The sequence below is a fragment of the Tympanuchus pallidicinctus genome, unplaced genomic scaffold (assembly GCF_026119805.1).
Source record: "Tympanuchus pallidicinctus isolate F22 unplaced genomic scaffold, pur_lepc_1.0 scaffold10, whole genome shotgun sequence".
In the NCBI taxonomy this organism is placed as follows: Eukaryota; Metazoa; Chordata; class Aves; order Galliformes; family Phasianidae; genus Tympanuchus; species Tympanuchus pallidicinctus.
Window position 1 is genome coordinate 8,620,681 of NW_026294619.1, and position 20,631 is coordinate 8,641,311.

General features: G+C 39.1%; 1 protein-coding gene across 18 annotated transcripts in view; it reads left to right on the forward strand.

Annotated features, from left to right (window-relative positions):
• The window catches only part of BBX (BBX high mobility group box domain containing), a 140,626-nt gene that overhangs the window by 67,419 nt on the left and 52,576 nt on the right, over positions 1 to 20,631 (forward strand). For 16 of the 18 annotated variants that reach the window (XM_052666424.1, XM_052666457.1, XM_052666476.1 and 13 more), the window contains 4 exons: positions 5,217 to 5,387; positions 6,923 to 7,165; positions 12,165 to 12,363; positions 17,696 to 17,763. In XM_052666424.1, coding sequence (XP_052522384.1) covers positions 5,217 to 5,387; positions 6,923 to 7,165; positions 12,165 to 12,363; positions 17,696 to 17,763 — 681 coding nt within the window. The remainder of the gene's footprint in view (positions 1 to 5,216; positions 5,388 to 6,922; positions 7,166 to 12,164; positions 12,364 to 17,695; positions 17,764 to 20,631) is intronic. The other 2 variants (XM_052666510.1, XM_052666520.1) reach the window with 1 other exon arrangement.

Here is a 20,631-nt window from a genome sequence, read left to right on the forward strand (position 1 = left end):
GAGTGGCTTGGGCTTTTTCTTTTTTCATCACGTGTACCTGCCAGCAGTGGGGAGCTGTATGTTTAAAAACGTGAAGCATAAAGGTGAGCTTTCCATCTCCCCCCTCCCCCTCCTGTGTAGTTGGGGGGGCTCGGAATTCTGTGGAGGGGTGGCAGATTTGAAAGTAAACAGCTGCATCTCAACTGCATCCTTGCCCTGGCTGGTTGTGGTCTCCTCCATCCTCCGCTTCATCTCCCCCTGCGCTCAGCTTTGTCCCTCTACCTGAGTGCTGAGAGTGCCTCAAGGCCTCCACCAGGTGCCTGAGCCTGCGGCTGCTCCTCCTGGGAGGGCACTGCCCCAAGGGCCAGCGTTATACCTTCTTCCCTTAGCAGGTATTCATTGTGGCCTCTGTGGGTGGCTTTGGGGTGTTTGGTCGTGTGTGGAAGTGGTGGTATTTCTGCTGGAAAGGAACTGTGCAGCCTAACCAGAGCAAACATGGGGGTGGGTGGTTGCTATGCGATCCCTGAGGCTTTCGTTAAAAGCCGTATCCAAAATGCAGCAGGACCCACGTCCACTGCCTCAGTGAGGTTATTTGAAAAGTCGTTCTCCACCACGTGATCATTTTACTATTTGCTTTTTAAATGTGTGATTGGTGTTTGAACTCCTGTCTGTTTTCAAAGGCTGTATTTAGGGTAATACGAAGCAGAAAATAAGCGTTTTTGACCATTTCCCAACCCATTTGTCGCTTCCTAAAGGTCGCTTTTCTAGGTTCTTTGATGGTCAAATGTTGACTTTGTAGGTTCTGCAATTGGTATGTCCTAGCATTGACAGTTGTAAGGTAACTGCTGGTAGTGCTTACCTAATGAGTGGCTGTTACCTGGCATTTAGACTGGGGAAAGACATTCAATTGCTAAGTTTTAAGCAGAGTGTTGTCTGAAATACATTTGCCATAATAAGGTGCAGTCAGCTGTTTGTTCTTCATAAGGAAAGCTCCAAGGTTTATGCCTGTGCTGGAGTTTTGTTTTTTTAATTTCCTAGTCAGTTTACTCATACATGCATAGTAGCAATAGCACATGGTTCCTAAATGTTTGCCTTTTGGAGGCAATATTTGTAAAAGAGAGTTTACCCTCTTTTTTTTTTTTTAATGAGGATGTTCCTGACGAACTTCTTACAAAGCAAAATATTACCTTGTTGTATTTTTTTTTCTAGTTGTCTTCTATAAATGAAGAGGGGGGGGGGGGGGAACAACTAAACCTGAATATAATTATTTAAAATCAGTTGTCATATAATGACTTTGCAATAGATTATGTATCTCTTGCCATCTTTTGAAGTCTTTTTTCCTTATGTTACACTTAAACTTCATGGAAAGATTAATGTTTGCGTTAATGCCTTTTAAAAACCAGTTACTTTAAGTGGTAACACAAGCACATCCAATACACCTGACAGCACAGATAAACTTTCCTGTGTATTAAGTAAAAGCATTATGAGGTTTTGTTTTTCCATCCTGCATTTTTGCTGTCTGCTTGTGGCTTCTATTTGAAAAGCAGATCTGGGTACAGTTCAGCACTCGAGATGCCCTTATTTCCATTCTGACTGACAATTCTGAAGAATTAACAATGACAATATTAACCAAAAGGAGAACTAAATGATGTCTATGTAATAAGGCAAGTGAACACTAATAACAGATGTATTCCTGTTTGTTTTGTTTCTTTTTTTTAATCATTTTGATAGCACAGGAATAGCTGATGTTCTTCTTGAGCTTGGGTTTAGGGGCTTAAATTTTTGTTTTTGAGGGGAAAAAAAAAAAAGGAGGCAACTCAGAGTTTAGTTTAAGAAAATAAGGAATAGTTTAAAATCTTAGCAAAATGAAAGTATGTCATTAAAAATTAAGGAAGACTTGTTGCTGACTTGTTGCTGTGTTGCATGTGGTGACAGCCTATCCCAAATGTCTGCCAGCAAACAGAACTCCACTGAGTCTCAGCATGTCCCCTATTAAGCCATTGCATCTCTGAAAGTAATAAAGCTCATTAATGGCTTTCTGCTGTGAAACAATAAACAATATATTCACAGATTGGTCAATAATTAGTGCCAACTAGCTTTTGTCCTTCATTACAGAAGTATTCTGACTCAATTATTCTAGAACTAAAAGAAACTTATTTAAAAAAAAATCCTTTTGTATTCACTATTCACATAGGTGGGGTTTTTTTTTGTTGTTTTTTGTTTTTACAATGCAGCAATCTCCTTTTATATGAGAATTCTAATGCCTCTTCAGCCCACTAAACTTGAGAAAGTGACTTCATTGCGTAGTCCTCTACTTCTTATTTAAACAGTTCATTTCAGTGACTCCATAGCCCCCAAGACTATGAGGCATTAATATCACAGTTGTCCTCTTGTCATTTTTGGTTTTATGAAATGAGAATTTTGATAGTGAGAAGCAGAAGACTTACATACACATGTATAGTAAATAACAGAAAAAGATAAGCAATCATTCTTCTCACTTCTCTCTCTCATCCACCTCTTTTCTTGAGAGATCTACTTTATTTTATTTTATTTTCCCTCTGAAGCCCTATTGTGTGTATTTATAAGACATCCAAGAAATCTGTGACTCTCTAATCAGTGTGTCCAGGACCAGAAAGGAAATAAATCAGCCAGCACAAAAAATAAAAATAATAATTAAAAAAATAATAATTTAAAAGATCTTTTAATTGGTGCACTACCTCTGGAACATTTGATCTGTATGGTCATGTTATGCAGTGTATCTGACTTATTTTAAGCAAAGCTGTTCATGCTTCCATCTTGTCTTCCTGTACTGTTCCTTTTCTGTTGTGTCTCAATCACTCTTAAGCCAAAACATTTCTTGTAAAATTTTGTTAGCTGGCTTTAATGGTTTTTACTCTTGCAAACTTTGAAAAGTTACTAAATCTAACTTAAAATATATATGATATTTTTACTGATATTATGGTAGAAATTACATTTTTTTGAGATGTGGTTCATAAGTTCCAGCTATTACAAACTTCATAGTTGAAGGGCTGTGTGTATTCTATCCTATTTCTGCCACAGATCCCACAGAGACTGCCCATGACTTGTTTTGTGACTTTCAGAGGAACCATTTGATTGCATTAACATGCTTCAGTTCTTATAGGATCCAAGTCCAGGTGAAAATCTTGCTGGTAGGGATACTTGCCAGCATTCTGGGATCCTTGTGAGGGAGAGAAGGAGGTGATGTTTTTGCAGATTTCCCTCTACCAGTTACTTTTCTCCCAGACAAAACTAGAAACTAAAATGCCATTGATCATACGTCAAAGGGAAAAAAAGGAAAAATTAGTAGAATCTAGGGGATCTGAATGAATTGCTTTGGTGTTTTGCCATTCAGAAAGTAATTCATTGCAATAAAACTTGTGTTGTCATTTAATCATGTACGCATTCTCTTGAACATTGAACATCTTGCTTATGTAATTACATTGTCAAACTGTTCCATGCAAAAAAAAATAAATCTGAGACTTGAAAACTGAAGATCTTCAACAGTAACACTACTACACTGTTGATCTGCATCAGAAAATACCCTGAGTGGCAAAAGCAGATGGTGGTTCAGTGTTTTAGGAGGAGACGCAGGTGGGAATCACCGTGCAGCAGTGTATGTGGCAAAATTTACTTTTGGATAGGAAAAACTTCAAACTTGCATTTCACTATACTGAACTGCTGCTTGATTTTTTTCACCCTTCATTATTCTTTTGAAGCTGTTGTTTCTGTGTATTTAATTTCCAGTGTGTTGGATCCTCTTTGCAAGTCCCAGATAAAGATTTTGGTTAAGTGTTGCTTGATGGATTGCTATATAATACTTGCTGAGAAGACAATTGTTACTTGTAGAAAATTAACAGTGATAGCCATGCAATCAAAGTTTAAATGCGCTCTGTTCAGAAGCAGGATGATAGGAACAGCAAAGTGTGGAGCCAAACAAAAAACTGCTAAGTCCCCCTCCCTGGAAGCATTCAGAGGGCAGCAAATACCACTGATAAACAAGGAGGGATGGCAGGACTTATAAAATCTAGTGTACATACAAGAAAATGCTACTTTTACATATTCTTAAGTTAAAATGCTTGAATCTAATTCGAGGTTCAGTTTTTTTCTTCAGTGAGTGGTGTCTGAAGTTCCTTCTGCTTTCTGCACTGTTCAAGTCAGCAAGGGAAGCAGCTGCTTATGTGCATTTCTGGAGCAAACAAGAGCGTACCACCAAAATGCCAGTGAATTAACCAAGAATCACCCTGGGAAAACATCAACAAAAGTAGAATTAGTAGTTGAGAAATACGTATGAGTATGGCAGGAGCTGTGATGGCTGTTGCTGCTGGACACTGCTGCGTGAAGTGGTCCCAGCAAGGTGTTTGATATGTGTAAGTGAGGTGTAAGAGCTATGTAAGCGCATTGCAGATCTTACCTGGATGTAGCAGATCTTCTGAGCCATCCCTGACATTGGCAGGTAGCCTGTGGTGAGGATGTGTTCTTACTGAGAGGTACTTTAAGAGGCACTTTGAAGGACACACGTGCAAGACGAGTATGAGAAATTTGGTTACCTTCTGCAGGCCATTGGTTGTGTGGATGGTTTTCTGTGCATAGGCTCTTGTAGATAAGTACTTTCAAGAGTGTCAGAGTAACTACTTCTGGTTGGTTGCTTCAAATTTGTCTGTGAAAATTCATTTCTGTCAGGCAGGGAGTCAGATTTCCTTATGATACTTTTTATTAGTAGCACTCTGGAAATCCTAGCTCATAGTGTCATGGGGTTCTGCATCAATATTGCTATATATGTGCGTGATTAACAGATGAGTAGGTAGTTATACATTTTATGGCTAAAAAGAGGAATTTTCTGACTTATTCTATAGCAAAATATGAGAAAATATAGAGGTAACAGCACTAGGAGAGTAGTGAGTTTCACTCAGTGGAGTGTGAGCACTGTGAGCACTTCTGTGCTACCATTTAGGGAAGAGTATATCTGAGAGCAAAGTTAGCTAGTGTGCTGGTTTCATTTTCTTAAACTGTTTGTCACTAGTTGATCAGGTGGGAAAAGTTAAGAAAAGATGCATCCTTGTTGGTAGTGATGGTTGAAATAAACCTCTACCTACTGCCCTGCCAGAATCTGCTCAGAGTCTTGCATTGGTGCCTCTGGCATTTTTGGTTTCTATAAGTATGATGGTCATTTGTGCTTAAGGGTTTGTTGTGAACATATGACTGTTTTTGCATGGCAGGTCACAGTAATGAAAGGCAGTAGTAGGAATAAGGATCATTCGACAGAAGGAGAAGGAACTGGGAAACGACCAAAAAGAAAGTGTCTTCAGTGGCATCCCCTGCTTGCCAAGAAACTCCTTGACTTTTCTGAAGAGGAGGAGGAAGAAGAGGAGGAGGAAGATATTGATAAGGTAGACTTCATTGGATACTTGGACTGTAGAAGGTGAATGATGGGTCAGACTCACCTCAGCAGTGTTTTTATTTTATTTCTTGCTGTTCTCTTTCCAAGCTAACCCAGTCAATTAAAAAGATAAATAAGGTGATAGCATGCACATAATGCTGTAATGAGAAGTAGCAAATAACAAGAAAATGTGGATTGTCAGTCATTATTTGAAAATTTTTGACAAACCCCTGTTTTGTAGAGTTAGTTTAGTAGTTTTAATCGTTACTTTAATAGCATATTGCACATCTTGGTCTTGATTGCTTAAGGTTGTTCTTATGATGTATTTTTAATTGTTTATAGACATAGTGTTAGCTGGTGCCAAATATCTGTCTCCTGTGACTTTGAGGACATACCAAGCAATAATACTCTTATTATTCCTAAAATCTGAAAGATTGGAAAGGAAAAAGAAGGAAAGGCTGACAGAAATTTATGCTATCTTTGTGTAAGAAGTTCAACGTCTCTTCTGGAATATTGTGAGCACAAGTGGAATAATCTCCCTGTTCTGACACTTGATACTTTGATGTTGTTTAATGATATTAGATGCAACCTTCTTTCATAAAGACCCACCCCTCTGTGTCATCTCACAGATGTACACTTAGAGTCAACCTCTGTAATGAGAAGTGGGTGTGGGAGAAGTGGTGTTGGTTTTGAAGACACGATATTTCCATCGTGTGGATAATGTTCGTATTGGCATCTCCTTGATGCCCTGCTAAGACAAGATTGAGAGATCAGTGCTGAGAAGGCATACTGGAAAGGACGAGTGGTTCTTGATGAGTATAAGGAGCAACTAGAAGGGGGCTGTGCTGTCTATTGACCTCATGGGTTGCCTTCCACTATGTAGTATAAAATAGCAATGTTGTGGTTAGGTAGGTTGTGGCTTTCTGTCCAGTAATAACTTAGTTAAGTTATACCTAGCTTTATGTGGTGTGGCTGTTGTGTGAATAGTATGTTGGTCTCTGAGCTGAGTGAGTACATTTTGGTAATGGATTCTGTTGAGAATTGCCCTCTGGCAGTGACTGGGGTGCAATGCAGTGGTTGTAGTGCAGTACAGCCCACAAGCTGGGAAATGAACATCAGGAGCTGCGGAAGCAACTGGTACCTGTGTGCTCTTGTTCCTGTGGACTTTGTCATTGTGAACACATGTCACTGAAGTACAAGGCAACTCAGCTCACTTAGTGAGAAAAGACAAAGATGATATCTAGTATGCAGGAAACAGGTGTAGGGAGGATTATCCTCCTTTTATCCCCTTTAGAGTGGTTGTTAGAGAATAGTCCTCACCGTAGAAATCTGCTCCATTTGCAAATCAGCGCTTAAGTCTTGAATGAACCTCGGGCCTTTGGGCAAAGTCTGATATGGAATTCCTGATCTTCTAGGTGGAATGGATGGCCTTTAGAGACATGCGTACAAGTCTATATGTGTCTTCCTCGTTCAGACAGAGCATAAACTCAGTCTCTGAGAAGCATGAATAACCATGTCTACATCCCTTTCCTTTGGTTCTATTAGGTGCCACTCCTTGGCGCTGATGGTTTAGAGCAGGATGCTGATGAAACCGAAGACGACGAGTCCTCAGAGCAACGAGCTCGCCGACCAATGAATGCATTTCTCTTGTTCTGCAAACGCCATCGCTCTCTGGTGCGGAAAGAACATCCTCGCCTCGATAACCGTGGCGCAACCAAAATCTTGGCAGATTGGTGGGCTGTTCTAGATCCAAAAGAGAAGCAGAAATACACTGACATGGCCAAGGAGGTAGGTTCTACGTGAATGGATGACGCAAAGGGAGCTTATACATGGTTATCTGTCTTACATTTCTTAGTGTATTAAAAACTTTTGGTGGGGTCTTTCTCTTCTCTGAACTCCTTAGCTTACCTAATGAGATTATGGTACCCAGAACCAAGTTGTTCTCGCTTTGATTCTCTTGGTCTTGCAGACCAGAAAGGAAGTAAAGAAGTCTGTGTGTGCATACTTGTATGGCTCTCGTGATCATTTGAGCAAAGCACGTGCCTTTTGTGGTAGATAAAAACTGATAATCCCAGCAGTGCAAACACTTATATGATAGATTGTGGCTTTTGAAAACACTAAATTATACAGTTCTTGTCAATTGACTGTAATGGTACTTACATCATGCTGCGCATTTGCTATCAATAATATAGCTCGACCAAACCAAAAGTATAGTGAACAAATTCAGTCCTTTTTTACTTTTAAAATTAGTCTAACTACTAAGTACTTCCTAGGTTAAGTACTCTCCCTTTATATTGGTAATAGAGTGTGCAAGTTACTTTGGCTAATAATATTGCTCTGAAAGAGACTGCAGTAGTGATTGATATGTGTGATGCAGATTTTGTGTAACCATTGAATTCAATCTTAAAAAAAACAACAGAGGGACAGGGAGTAGGAAGAACTTCTCTCATTTGCTGAGTATTGTTAGGATACTTCAAGAAGTACAGATAGCTGTGAAACAGTTGGGGAAACATAGCCTGTGTGTCTTCCATGTCACCTGAACTTGACTACTGTTATTAACACGTGTATGTAAGATCCGGACATTGAGTAGTTTGTGTGAACGTGGAAGGGCCAACAAGAACAGCCAAGTATTCTGCAAAAGGGTCCTTTTTAAAGCATAAGGTGGGGTATGACACGGTGTTTAAAAACTTGAGTCTCAGCTTTGTCCAACCGTTCCTGATGTGTTCTGCATTCCCACTTACAGATTAGTGATGCTTCTTGAAATGTGTGGAAAAAGGGCAATTAGGAGACTTGGTGCAGATACAGAGAGAGGAAAAATAAAAACGAAGAAAGTGGGTTTTTTGGAAGAGACAAACCTGATGTGACTGTTTATTTAGTCTTTTGTCTTGCTGAAGGAAACTCATTCATTAAGAAGAAAAATAATTGCAGAACGTCTGTATGAAGTGACACATTTGAAGCTATTAATCATACTGTTGAAAAAATCATTGTTTCTATAGTAATTTATTTATTTCTTCTGGCACAGACCAAAATGCATGTTCAACATCAAAGAGAAACAATAAATCTTCAGAAGTTCAGATCACTACCATTAGTTCCAAGAATATGTAGAACAAAAACAATGTATAATTTCTATTCCTTAAATAGTTGTCTTACAACAATAATTAGAAGCTATAATATGGCACTGAAATTATCTTTGCAAACAAGCCTCTTCTGTGTGTGGATCACTTGTTTAATGCTCATTCTTATAGTTAGGTTTACTGTTGAGACTGTTTGAAAGGTGCTAATATCAATTCTAGAGAGAGCCATGTATTGATATTTTTTTTCCTAAGAAGAGTGTATTTAAAAGTCAACAAGTTGAGTGCCTTTGGAATGACTTCAAAGTACTGTTGTAATTTTCTATTTAAGGACGTACATATACTGACAAGACACATTTAGGTAAAGTAAGCTCATTCACTGTACTTTAAACTTCAGTGAGCTTATATATGTGCATATATGTGTGTGTGTGTATATCTATATATGAATTGCAATGATTACAACTTCTGTTGGATTATAAACTTGAGAATGGTTTTATTACTTGAAGCCAGAGTTTATAAAACCAGTTAAATCAGGTCTAGCATCTAGTAAGCAGCTTTGTTCATCACTCGTGTAGTACCAGCAACTGATACTATCTCAGCAATATGCAAATCAAAGTATAGCTGCCTTGGCACAGGAGAAGACAAATGCCTGGTTTTCCCTGCTGCAGCCTGTGAGCTCACCAATGAGCTCACTGGGTAACCCAACACTCTTCAGGAATTAAGGACAGTGTAGTATTTTGAGGGATTTTTTTTTATTTCTTTGTTTGTTTAGGTAGATCTCTAGTATGATTTTTACTAATTTATTTTTTCGTAGAAAGTTGGTGGTATTTAAACATATATTCAACATTTAGAATATGGTGACTGGTGCCCAGAGGTGTACCTTGAATCTGCTCAGTGAGCTTCTGAAGAAGCAAACTTTTTATTTGGTGATGAGAGCAGCTCAGGGAAGTTACATTTAAGTGCAACATCCTTTCTGACCTTGGCTCTGAAGTGGCATCTGTCCTACCACATAATGCATCCTTCCCCAAGCTTTCACAGAGAGGAATGATGCATCATACCAAGCTCACAAACGTATCCTTTTTTTTTTTGAATTATTATTACTCTACCTTAGATTTCAGGACATGACTCTACAGGGCAGTCCTGAAGGCACTCCTATGCCACTCTGCCTGGGAACAAATGTGATGTCTTTACTTTCCAGAATAAGGAAATTTCTTCTTCTATCTTTTTCTATCTTTTTTTTTTTTTTTTTTTTTTTTTTTTTTAAAGTGACTGTAGAGACTTCCTTAGGCCACTGTGTTAAATTGGTTTACTGCACAGTTGGTTGAATGGAGGAAAAGAGTAAGCTCTCCTATTGCCTTAGGCTGTTTCTTGTTCTTGTGTAGCTCATTTAAGTTATCTCATGACCTGCCAAGCAGAATCTATCACTTCTTCTTAGGACTTGGTCTAATAGTCACGACAATCAATACTGAAAGTCTGCCAGAGGTTTGGACCAGGCATAAGCCTTTTATAAAACTGCTTCTTGGTTCTTGTTTAACTTTTACATTTATTTATTTTCCTTTTATCACAAGTGTTGAAATTCTGAAAGTAGCCACTAAGTTGTTCTCCCTGGCTCCTGAATGGGGTTTCAAGAGTGCTGTTAACATTAACTTTTTGGCTTTGCAGAGGCAAAAATCCATTAATACACTATGTCATTTGTATTGCCCTTGTTGGAAACTGATTAAAAGCTTATTGCTGCTTCGTCTTACAAATGGTGTGAATTATGGTCCTCATTTGATGGGCAGCCTGTCGAATTAATCTGTAGAATAATTCAATTATTTAGAGCAGCAATGCTGATACAAAGAGCTTACGCACTTCATCGCTAGAGGTTCTGTGCTTTTAACTCAGCAGGCTGGAAACATGATTCATGAGTGGGCTGGAGCTTTAACAATGGAAGGCAAAAGCTTTCTTTGTGCGTTTCCTTTCCACCTCTTTCCTTATCCCCTCCCCTTCCCTTCCCTGGTGAGGCTATTTCTGTGGTCTGCATTCACTGGTGAAATGAACTCTCAAACCAAACTGAGGAGTAGGGAAAAGGGGTGAGGTGAGAGGTGCCACGGGCCTTCATCTGCAGATTTAGTACATCTTCCCTGTTCAGAAAATACAAGGTGTATGTGGGTCAGCAGCCCCTGCAGATTTTTATTATTTATAGCCACTTCTATAAATACTGGACTTGACACAGTAGGTTCACACAGTGCCGTGCTGCTTGTAAATTGGATCATTTTTATCCTTGCTACAGTCTGGAGGTAGAGAGTGCCAGCTGACAGTGTAAGATGGAAGTGAAAGTAAGAGAGATGCACGTGTGGCAGGGAGGCTGCCACAAGGCACGGTGCTGTGTGTTGAGCTGGGAAAGTATGGCAGTGACTCTACTAGAGGACAGGGCTCTGAGTGCTCTTTCTGTTTTGATACCAGAGGGAGTTTTTTCCCCTCTGTGCGAGTTCCTGTGCATGTATGTGTGTGAAACATAGGTGCTTTTCTGTGGTAGAATTGGGATTGCGGACAGCTGGGTAGGAGGGAGCATGTGTCATCACAGCAGCAGCTCTTTGCAGCTGCCCTGGCATATAGCCAAAGAACTCACTTCGTTGCTTGTAGCCGTCAAGACCAGACTTACCTAATAATGGTTTGGGAGGAATTCAGCCCCTTCTCCCTGCAGTGAGCCCTGGTTCATGCTTGGCAGCGTGCCTCCGACAGCAGCAAGTGCTCCAAGTCACTATCGCTCGTTAGGCAAACATTTGCAGCTGGAATGTTTGGCATGTTCCTCTGATTCGTCTGTTTTCTACCTTGCAGGTCAGCAAATTTGAAATACTGAAGTGTGCTCATCTTACTGCTGTTAATATTTAATTTAAAAAAAAAAAAAAAAAATTCTTTCCTGGGCAGTAAGATACTTGGAAAATGTCACTTCTGTGTTTGAAAATAGAATAGATCCCCATCCTCCCCGTTATTACCTCCCCCAGCCAACCTCTGTAGGATCTGAGTCTTACTTCTCCATGTGTAGTCTTGCTAAGGTTGTTTTGCTGCCTCATACCAAGAAGACAGCAAACAACTAAGATACGTGGTCAAGGCCAAAGGAAATTTTAAATGGTCCTACTTCGTTTTATTGCAGTCACACAGGATTGTTTTGGAGAGAAGGCTGGGGTGACTTATCAGGAGTTACTGAAAAAGAGAAAATACTGGTAGCAGTTTATTTTCAAATGAACGTGCTGGGCTTGGAAAAGAATTTACTTCAAATATTTTAAAATATCAACTTGTTAGAGAACAAGTGCGAAGAGACATTACACTGCATTTATTGCCAAGTGAATGTTTTCATTTCATTCAAACTAGAAAATAAACAGACTGTACCTGAAAAAGAATTCAGAAGCTATCTTCTCTCTCAGAGAAGATCTCTCTCTTTTTCTCTCTCAGACAGTGAGAATACAAGCCCCAGGGAGCTGTTTGCAGGATCAGAACTTAGGCCTGATGTGCATAATAAGCCCTCAGGAAAGTAAAGAGAAGAGTGACTTTTTTTAAAATATGACTTTGCTTATCTTCTTGTTAGACTATGTTGGTGGTTGGACTTTTAAGCACACAGTTAAAAAATCAAGGCATTTAAGGATTATTTATTGAACCCTCTTACAGGCAGTGTACTCTGCTGCCCTGTAGTTAGTGTCATGATCAGTAATTTTTTCTTTTCTTTACTTTTCTAGTACAAGGATGCATTTATGAAGGCAAATCCAGGGTACAAGTGGTGCCCCACAACAAACAAACCTGTGAAAACCCAGACATCCACTGTTACAAGCAGGAAGAAGCTGTGGGCCTTCCCTTCAGACTCTGCGAAAGATATACCAAGCCCGAGGAAAGTGACAAAAAGTGAAGAAATGCCACAGCTTAACTTTGGGATGGCAGGTGAGACTTCTGTCTTGGGAGGTTTCTCATAGGTGAACATCCTTATTTTGTTTGAGGACTTGACATTGAGACCCACAAATATGTTTCAGATGTCCCCAGATTAGGTTGCTAAGACTGTATTTAAACTTCTGCGTAACAACTTTGTACCATTTTCTATCCTTTTTTTTTTTTTTTTTTTTTTAGAGTCAAGTCCAGGTATATATGACATCTTTTAAGGTGTGGTCATTTGGAGTCCAGATGTGATTAATTCTTTAGCTCAGGATTGTCTGCTATTAGAACTAGAGATGTTCATTTTCTAGTTCTTGTGGATGGCTGCTCCTGAGGAACTAAGTTGTCTGTATTTAAAGCAAGAAAAGTATGATTTCATTTTACTTACAAAATAAGAAGTTTAAACGAAAGGCAGTACAGTTGGAGAGCTTGTGTTGGTGAAGAGCAGATAATCTCTTGCTGATATCCACAACTGGCAGAAACTGTTGCAGTCGTGACCTTTAAGTATAGATATATTAATGTTCTTAAATACTAGCAGCTTAAGAACTGAGTGAAAAATTATTCCCTCACACCTTTCCTCTTTAAAGTTTCTCATTTTATAAATGTCGATGCACTACAGACTTTTCTGTATCCTACCTAGTTTACGATGATTGTGTGACAGGATTTTTCTGCTTAGTGACGTCATGTGCTAGAGAAGGGAAAATGATTCTGTGGAACGAGTAGGGAAAAAAAGGGATAAGAAGACTTTTATACTTTTTTTGCCAGTTTAGTGGTATGAAATTTCCTGTAATGAAATTCCTCCTGGCCGCAACGAAACTGTGAAATGTAATTCACAATACTTTTTCATGGCACATAGTTACATATGAGAGATCAGTTCTGAAACCTGCAAGCTCCTCATCCCATTCTGCTTTGGCTAGCAGAGAGGCATAATTTATTTTCATTACAGGTTCATTGACTTAACTGGAAGAACAAGCAGTAACTCTTGGTCTGCCCAGCTGCTGTCCCTCACTTGATAGGAGAGATCTTTAATCAACATCTGACAGAGAACTTAAGAATTAATTAGAAAGTAACCCATTTAATCTATGGAAACATTCAGTTCTGAAGAAGGCCCTATTTTGTTTTGATGTGATTTTTTTATTTTTTTTTTTTAAATTCCTTCACTTCAAACTGAGTAAGCGAGTATAGTGATTCATGGGGGTCTTGCTCCAGTCCCCATGCCAATGAATTCTGGCTATTTCATGAGAATAGCAGTAGCCCATGAATTAATGACTGCTTCTGTCAGAGATGTAGCAGCATCTAAATCACAACAGATCTGTCACACCAAATGGATTATAAGTGTCATGGTAACCATGTTTTGTGTTCTTTCCTCAGATCCATGTGATAGTTTAGTTCAAATCTGAACTGCTGAGTCTAGGACTTCCTCTTTTAAAATCCAGGCTGTGTGCTGGCTGATTAACTAAAATGCAGTTGAATGACCGTAGAAATACCTTTATCTCTGAAATGCTGCTGGCTTGACTGTTTTGCATCTTCAAGGCAGATCGGTTCATTAGGACAAGGATTATATGACAATCCACAGTCATTCCAGGAAACCTGCCTTACTTGTTTGCAACTGTAAATCCTTTTTTGATTTATTTTTGCTTGTTATGTTTTCCAAAATTAAATGAAATATGTCCCCCTGCTGGCCGTCTCTCCTCTTACCTGCTATGTAACAGCATCACTGGGCTTCTGATCTGCAGCATCATTAGTGGTGTCCTTGCTTGTCCATCCTGTGAGTTGCATTTGAGCGTGCTTTTGTCATGGCATGGCTCTCTTGTGTTCTGTTTGAGGACATAAGGCAAAGACAGCTGTTGTTCTCAAGTGAAGGTGTCCATTACAACATCTTCTGTCACAACTACAGAGCTAAAGTGGGCAACATCTTTCCTGGAGAGAAGTGGAGGATTTCCAATGCTTTTACATTTCTGTCTCAGAAGAAGACACTCCCTAGAATAGCCAATGTCGTGATAGAGATGCAAGTTGTATTCTTTAGAAAGAAGCTTAATTCTGAAGTCAGGTGAAAGTTAATTGAAACTCTTACTTGATGATTCTTTGCACTTAGCTCTTTCTCAGTTCTTTCTTCTTCTCAGACTGAAAAATGGTGATGTTGAATAAGCTAGCCTTCTAAGTTTCTAACCAGACTAATACAAAGAAAACATATAATTTCCATACAGTGAGATGGTGTAAGCTTAATCACTGCTGAAAGCTGTTGAGGAAGCCACAAATCACTTCCTATTCTGCAAGTCAGATGTGTATGCTATTTTCTCGTAACTGTTGATTTAACTATAAAGTACTTTAAAGTAGCACTTAGAATTCTTCCTCTTTCATGCTAGTAAGTTCTTAGTGCTATAAGAGAAACATTGTGCTGAGAAAGCTCTATAAGCACATGGCACTGTTTGTGTGTATACCTTTTTGTCTTCCATTATGTGAAGTTATTTTGTAATTTCAAACCTAAGTGAAAGATCAATTAAATGCTAGCCCTTTGCTCCAGCTGCAGCATAAATATTCAATTTGCTTGAGCACAAAATTAAATGTTCACTTTACACTAAGCTGTCATTTTTTTTTCTCCTCATGATTTTTAGTTTTAAATGAACACTTCAAGTATTTGCTTACTTGAAGGAAGTGGGGAAAAATAGATCTAAAAAATAGATCTATCCTTGTCCTTGTGTTAGACTACTTATTTGATTAGCAGAAATCTGAGACCACATACTCAGCAAAGAAGATATTTAAGAAGTAGGGGAAGAATTTTAGAGCTGTACACTAGTTCTTCAGTTGGCTGAAACTGAGGAGGAAGACCTAAGGCAACTAGGGTGAAACTCAAGAGAGCAGCTATGGATGATCAGTGTGATGTGGGCATAAGGCAGTGCTGTACTGCAGTATGTCAGGCAAAGCATTTTCAGGAACAGTAGAGGGAAAACTAATGCTGTTGAACAGACCACAGGTGAGAGCTCATCTGACATGGTTGCCCTGCTGATCATACGTGTGCAAGAAGGTCTGACTCTACCTGGAGTAACTGAAGGGGAGAACAGCAGGAATCACAAGGACTGTGGAAGATGAACATTTGATGACATCAGAAGATCTTGGTTTCTTTAGGCTAGTAAAGCTAGTAGAGGATGGACAGGGGCCACTGCTGTAAATACAACAGGGGAAAACACCATTTAAAGAAAACTGATCTCAGCTTGAAGGTGTGAGCAACAGAAAAAAAGAAGTGTACCTTTGCTTTACTCTGAAAGCTGAAAACTGGAAGATAGCGCTAAATGCTTAAGATTTGGCTTCTACGTTGTCTTTTCAGTGGGAATAAACAAAGTAGAAAGCAACTAGCCAGCCCATAACTGTGAAATATGGAGTTCAGTAAGATCGCGTGGAGATCTGGAGATCTTCCAGGCTTTCTTTCCAAACTACCTGTCTGCTGAGTCATTGTCTTTCAAGATGTGTGTTCAGTTCTGAATTGTTCTGATTCCCTGTTGTTTGAAGCACAGAACTTTACTTGATCAAGTAAATTCATGGTAAATGGTTCTATATTGAGGGATCAATTGTGGTTAAGTATTTGCCAACGCTTCCTATTTTTTGCCTCCGTTTATTCAGCTACTTATTACTAGTTCTATCCTTATACTGCCTTATCTCTTTGCAGAGTCTTAATATCATTTTGCTTTTTAAAATTCATTGTAAAGTAAAATGCTAAAAGACAAACACATGTTACTTCTACTTGTTCATTACAGAAAAAGAAAAAATTATTTCCAGTTGTTAAAGCTAGATACTATCTAGACTGTATTCTTAAGATAATGACCACTCTTTTATTGTTGATATAGTAGTTGAACTTGGTTTATTCATGTGGCTTTTCTCTGTATTTTTGGTTTACTGCTGTTTTAAGAGAGCATTATTAACAAATCTTATTCTGTGATTGTCAATGTGAGATGCTGTCTTAGGGAAAAGCTTTGGCAATGCCCACAATATTGAATTAACAGTACCAGCAAGTGTACTTCTGAACTGGAACTTGATCATCTGCAGTGATAAACCAGTAGGAGGTTTGTGACACGGTTCTGGCCCATGTCAGTTGACTCTCCAAAAAAGCACATAGGCATGGTTAACAAGTTGGAATGGGCCACAGGAATCGTCTTCCCCACGGGTGTTTTGGATGCAACCATTCTGTTAGAGGCTAACAGTTTTCAAACACACAGAAGAGGGGAGTTGTGCCAGTTGGCCCTCGTTCCAGAGAATAGTCCTGGGCATATGCAATTTATTGTTGTAGAGTGAGGCTTTTGTATAGGCTAGTTAAAGGAAATTGGAAGACGAGATTACATGCTTCAGGGAGACCTGAGTGTCATTTGGTACTGATGTTTCCAGAAATACAGCTAGTATAATGATTTTTCCTTCTCTCACACTGTAGCTGCTGTACGAGCCATTTGGACCATGGACTTTGTCCTTCCTTCTGTACGGCTCTTTGTTAAATTGTGACCCTGTATTGCTTCCAAGGCACTCACCCAAGATCAGACAATTAGTCTTCATAATGATGAAGAGCAAACACTATTTGGAGTGGAAAAGCTACTTCATGAGCTAGCACCAGTGTTGATAGTTTTCACTTTTTGTTCCTGTTTTTTTCAGAACTTGTGAGGTGCAGGAAGGCTGGAGGCTAGGAACTGTCAGAACCAAATACTTGGAGAAATAACATTTATCTTCATTCTGTTTTCCTCAGTTAAATGTTGTATTGGTTGGGCAACAAGTAAGCAGGCAGCCTGCCTGGCCAGTGCTTGTGCTGTACTGGCACAGAGGATTGAGAGCGCTTCATGCTTCAGAGTTGTCAGGCTGACACTTTTCACCACTAAATGCAGTTCTAAATTAAAGTAAAAAAGAAAATTGGAATTTTGTTTCAGAGCTTTATCGTGTCATTCTGTTCCATCCCTTTACTTGTTCATTATCTAAGGTAGGGATCCACTCCCTTGGGAGGAGCATCCATTGAGTTATGAGCAAGTGCGATATTAGAGTTTCTTTGTGTATGCTTGTGTATGAGATCATTACACTTGCTGTTTTAAAGATATTCATCTCTGTAGAGCATAAAACCTTTGGCGGTAAAATTTGTAAATCCACGCAATGGGGTGTTAAGCACACAAATCCAATTAAATCCTTCAAACAGCTTTGAAAGCCTTTCCCAGAGGGTACAGAAATGGTTATTTGTGATTCTCTTGAACCGCCTTTTATGGCAGCTTGCTTAGAGTGTCTGTGACAAGTAGTCTTCTGGGGGTTTAGCGCGGCAAATGGTTCTTTAAACAAGCAAATGAATAAACGTGTAAGACTTGGTTTTATTCTTTAACAGATCCTACACAAATGGGAGGCCTGAGTATGCTGCTTTTAGCTGGGGAACATGCCCTGACTGCACAAGAGGTAAGGATCTCTCTTTTTTACATTACCAGAAGTTTTCAGTTTAAAAAGAGCTCTGAAGGGAAGTAATTGTCAGATGGGTGGCAGAACTTAACATACTTCATGGGTAACCTCAGGTGGAACTGAAATGTGAGTCCAGTGATGTGGGTCTTGTTCTCCAACCAGTCCAGGGTTTGATACCAGTTTGGTACTCACTCCATGGGTTGATGAATACATGATCCAACCAGGCAAGTCTGCCCCATGAGAGGATATTATCACAGATGGAAAAGATGAGATATAGCAACTGTAAACAAACAAGTGATTTGCAAGCTCTTTTGGTCAAGGAACTCATGTGCTTATGTTCTTGCGTAGTACAAGAACACAGCTTGGCACAAATAGCAGAATAAATATTTAATAATTTCCATATAGTCATTATTTATGCATTCTGAAACCATGCAAGTGCTAACAAATAATCAAAGTATTGCAGTCTATTCCTATTGACTCTTTGTGTCTAAAGGGAAGTTAGCAGTTTATTTGCTGTTGCAAACATTTCATTTTTATAGAAGACTGCAGTAAATAAGAGTTTCCTGCATATCTCCAGGAAGGCAGAGAGCTTTGGTCTTTCTTTAGACTGATTGTTATTCATGACCTTCTTTATGGGACGGTTTTGAAAACTGTTCATAAAGTACCTGATATATTGTGTAAAATAGGTAGTCATTTTCACTTATTACCTTTTGATTCAGTCTGTCTGTGATGGTTAGATACAGAGCAATTACTTTTTAGGCTTGTGTTACCCCAAATACAGTAAAATTCCCCAAAACTGCTTAGGCTTGGTTAACTGAATGGCACTTCTGGCTTGTCATCTGTGGGACAGACGAAAGAGGATTCATGAGATGTTCACGTCTGCACACCTTGACACCCTACAGCTGTATTTCCATGTTTACGCTTGAATAGTTTCACACTTAAACAGTGTTGGGAGGTTGGCAGAATAAGCTGGGAGATGGCATGACTAGCTAAAAAGAAAAGCTCATCAATTCATTGTAGAAATGGTAAGATTCTTCCCTCTTAAATGGGGAGACTTCAGCTGGATTTTATCAACGTGAGAGAGAGAGAATTCTTTGTCCTGAGGTAACTGTTGAAGTATCCCCCAGTAAAAAGGTTCAGCTGTTGCTTATCTGTGGAAAATATAGGTACTGTTTTCATATAAGACAATAAGCGTATGCAGGATCTAAAACTCTGACACTGGCATTGAAAAAGAAAAAAAAAAAAGTATCATTTTTTTAAAAGAACATTCTAAATGAAATCACGTAGTCTTCATTTGTATTAAAATGTGCGTGTCCATTAAAAAAAAAAGTGTATATAGGGTTCTTCAATTGGGGAATTGCCATAATGGAGATTATTTAGTTTAACTGTCAGTGTATGTATTATAATGCAGGCTTTGGGTGGCCTTGTAACCATATGTTTTAAGATACTGTTAACATCTTAAAAGTTGTTGATATAAAGGAGAGGAGCACTGTCACACAGTTTGTTCAGGACTTCAGAAAAGATTAGGAGAAGAATACTTAGCTAATAGCTCTTCTAATTCCAAGTAAATTGATTTAACACCCACTGATATATGTATATATTTTTTCTGAAGCGTGTGTTAAATGGATGTAAAGGGGTTTTTCAAATCAGTTGTTTAAAGTTGGAGTTGTCAGTTCTCCAGATACCAGGTAACAAAGTGAGCATACACAAGCAAAACAAAGTGAAAGAGGCACAATAGTGATGCTTACAGAAGTGCTTTGATGATTTAGTTATCATCTTTACATGCTGGCTATGTTTCTATATCCATCTTTTTTTTTCAATAGACAAGAAGATTTTTCATCTAATAAGAGAATTCATTATCATATGGTGGATTTCCAAACAGAGGCTTAGAGCTATTATTAAATGGTAGGTGAGGGAAGTTAAAAACCTTAGCAACAGCAAATACAAGATGGGCACAAGCAATTTTTGCCTGGCATTTGAGTCCTTTTACCAGTTAAGCAAAACTGTGATGCATATACAAGCACATTTTGCTTAACACGGGAATAAAAATGCTTAACAGGCTTGTTCGTATTACTCTCATTACTGGAGAGAAAGCCTCATCCTGTTACTTTATTGCAGCTGTTTTATTTGCAGAAAACCTGAAACTCTGTGAGGAGTACTCCTTGCTTTAAAGCTCGCCTCCCTTCCCTGCCCACGAGGTCCGTTGCTTGCCTTACAGCAGCATCTAGTGGCCGCTATAGTTACTTCCCAGAAAATGCTGAATGTGTAGCACTGTGCAAGACCTGACTCTTGTACCGGTTTCCCCTTGCTGCTGCATATCAGGACCATATTAAAACCTTGCATCAGTCAGTGTGGAAGACGATCTGTTTTCACTCATTTTAGAGCAGGCAGGCTTTGGTAACCACAAGGGACTGTGGGCTCATGGTGGCAGCATCCTAATGGCTTCCCCCTTGCTGCTGCAGGGTGGTTGTGCAGTGTGTTGTGCTGGTCTGCCCAGGTCTTTACAGAGTGTCATGGCTGAGGCTGTAAATTAGAAACAGATGTCTTCAGTGCAGTGGAGGATGAGCAAGTAGGAGGAAAGTGAAGAAGAGATGATGAAAAATTGAGGACGTTTTATTACTGCAGGAAAGAAAAGCAGTACAATGGTGCTACTTGTACAGCTGTTCCCTCCAGTAATTATTGTAATACTTGAGTTACATTTGATCTGGCAGTAGGTATGTGTGTCTCCAGAAGTCCTGGAAATGATCGATTTCCCCCAAGAGTGTAGGAGCAATAGCTGGGTAAAAATGACATCCTCAACTTAATGCTACTGTTAAATGAAGGCAGCAGCGCTGTCTTAAGATATCAGAAATTAATAGCAAAACCATG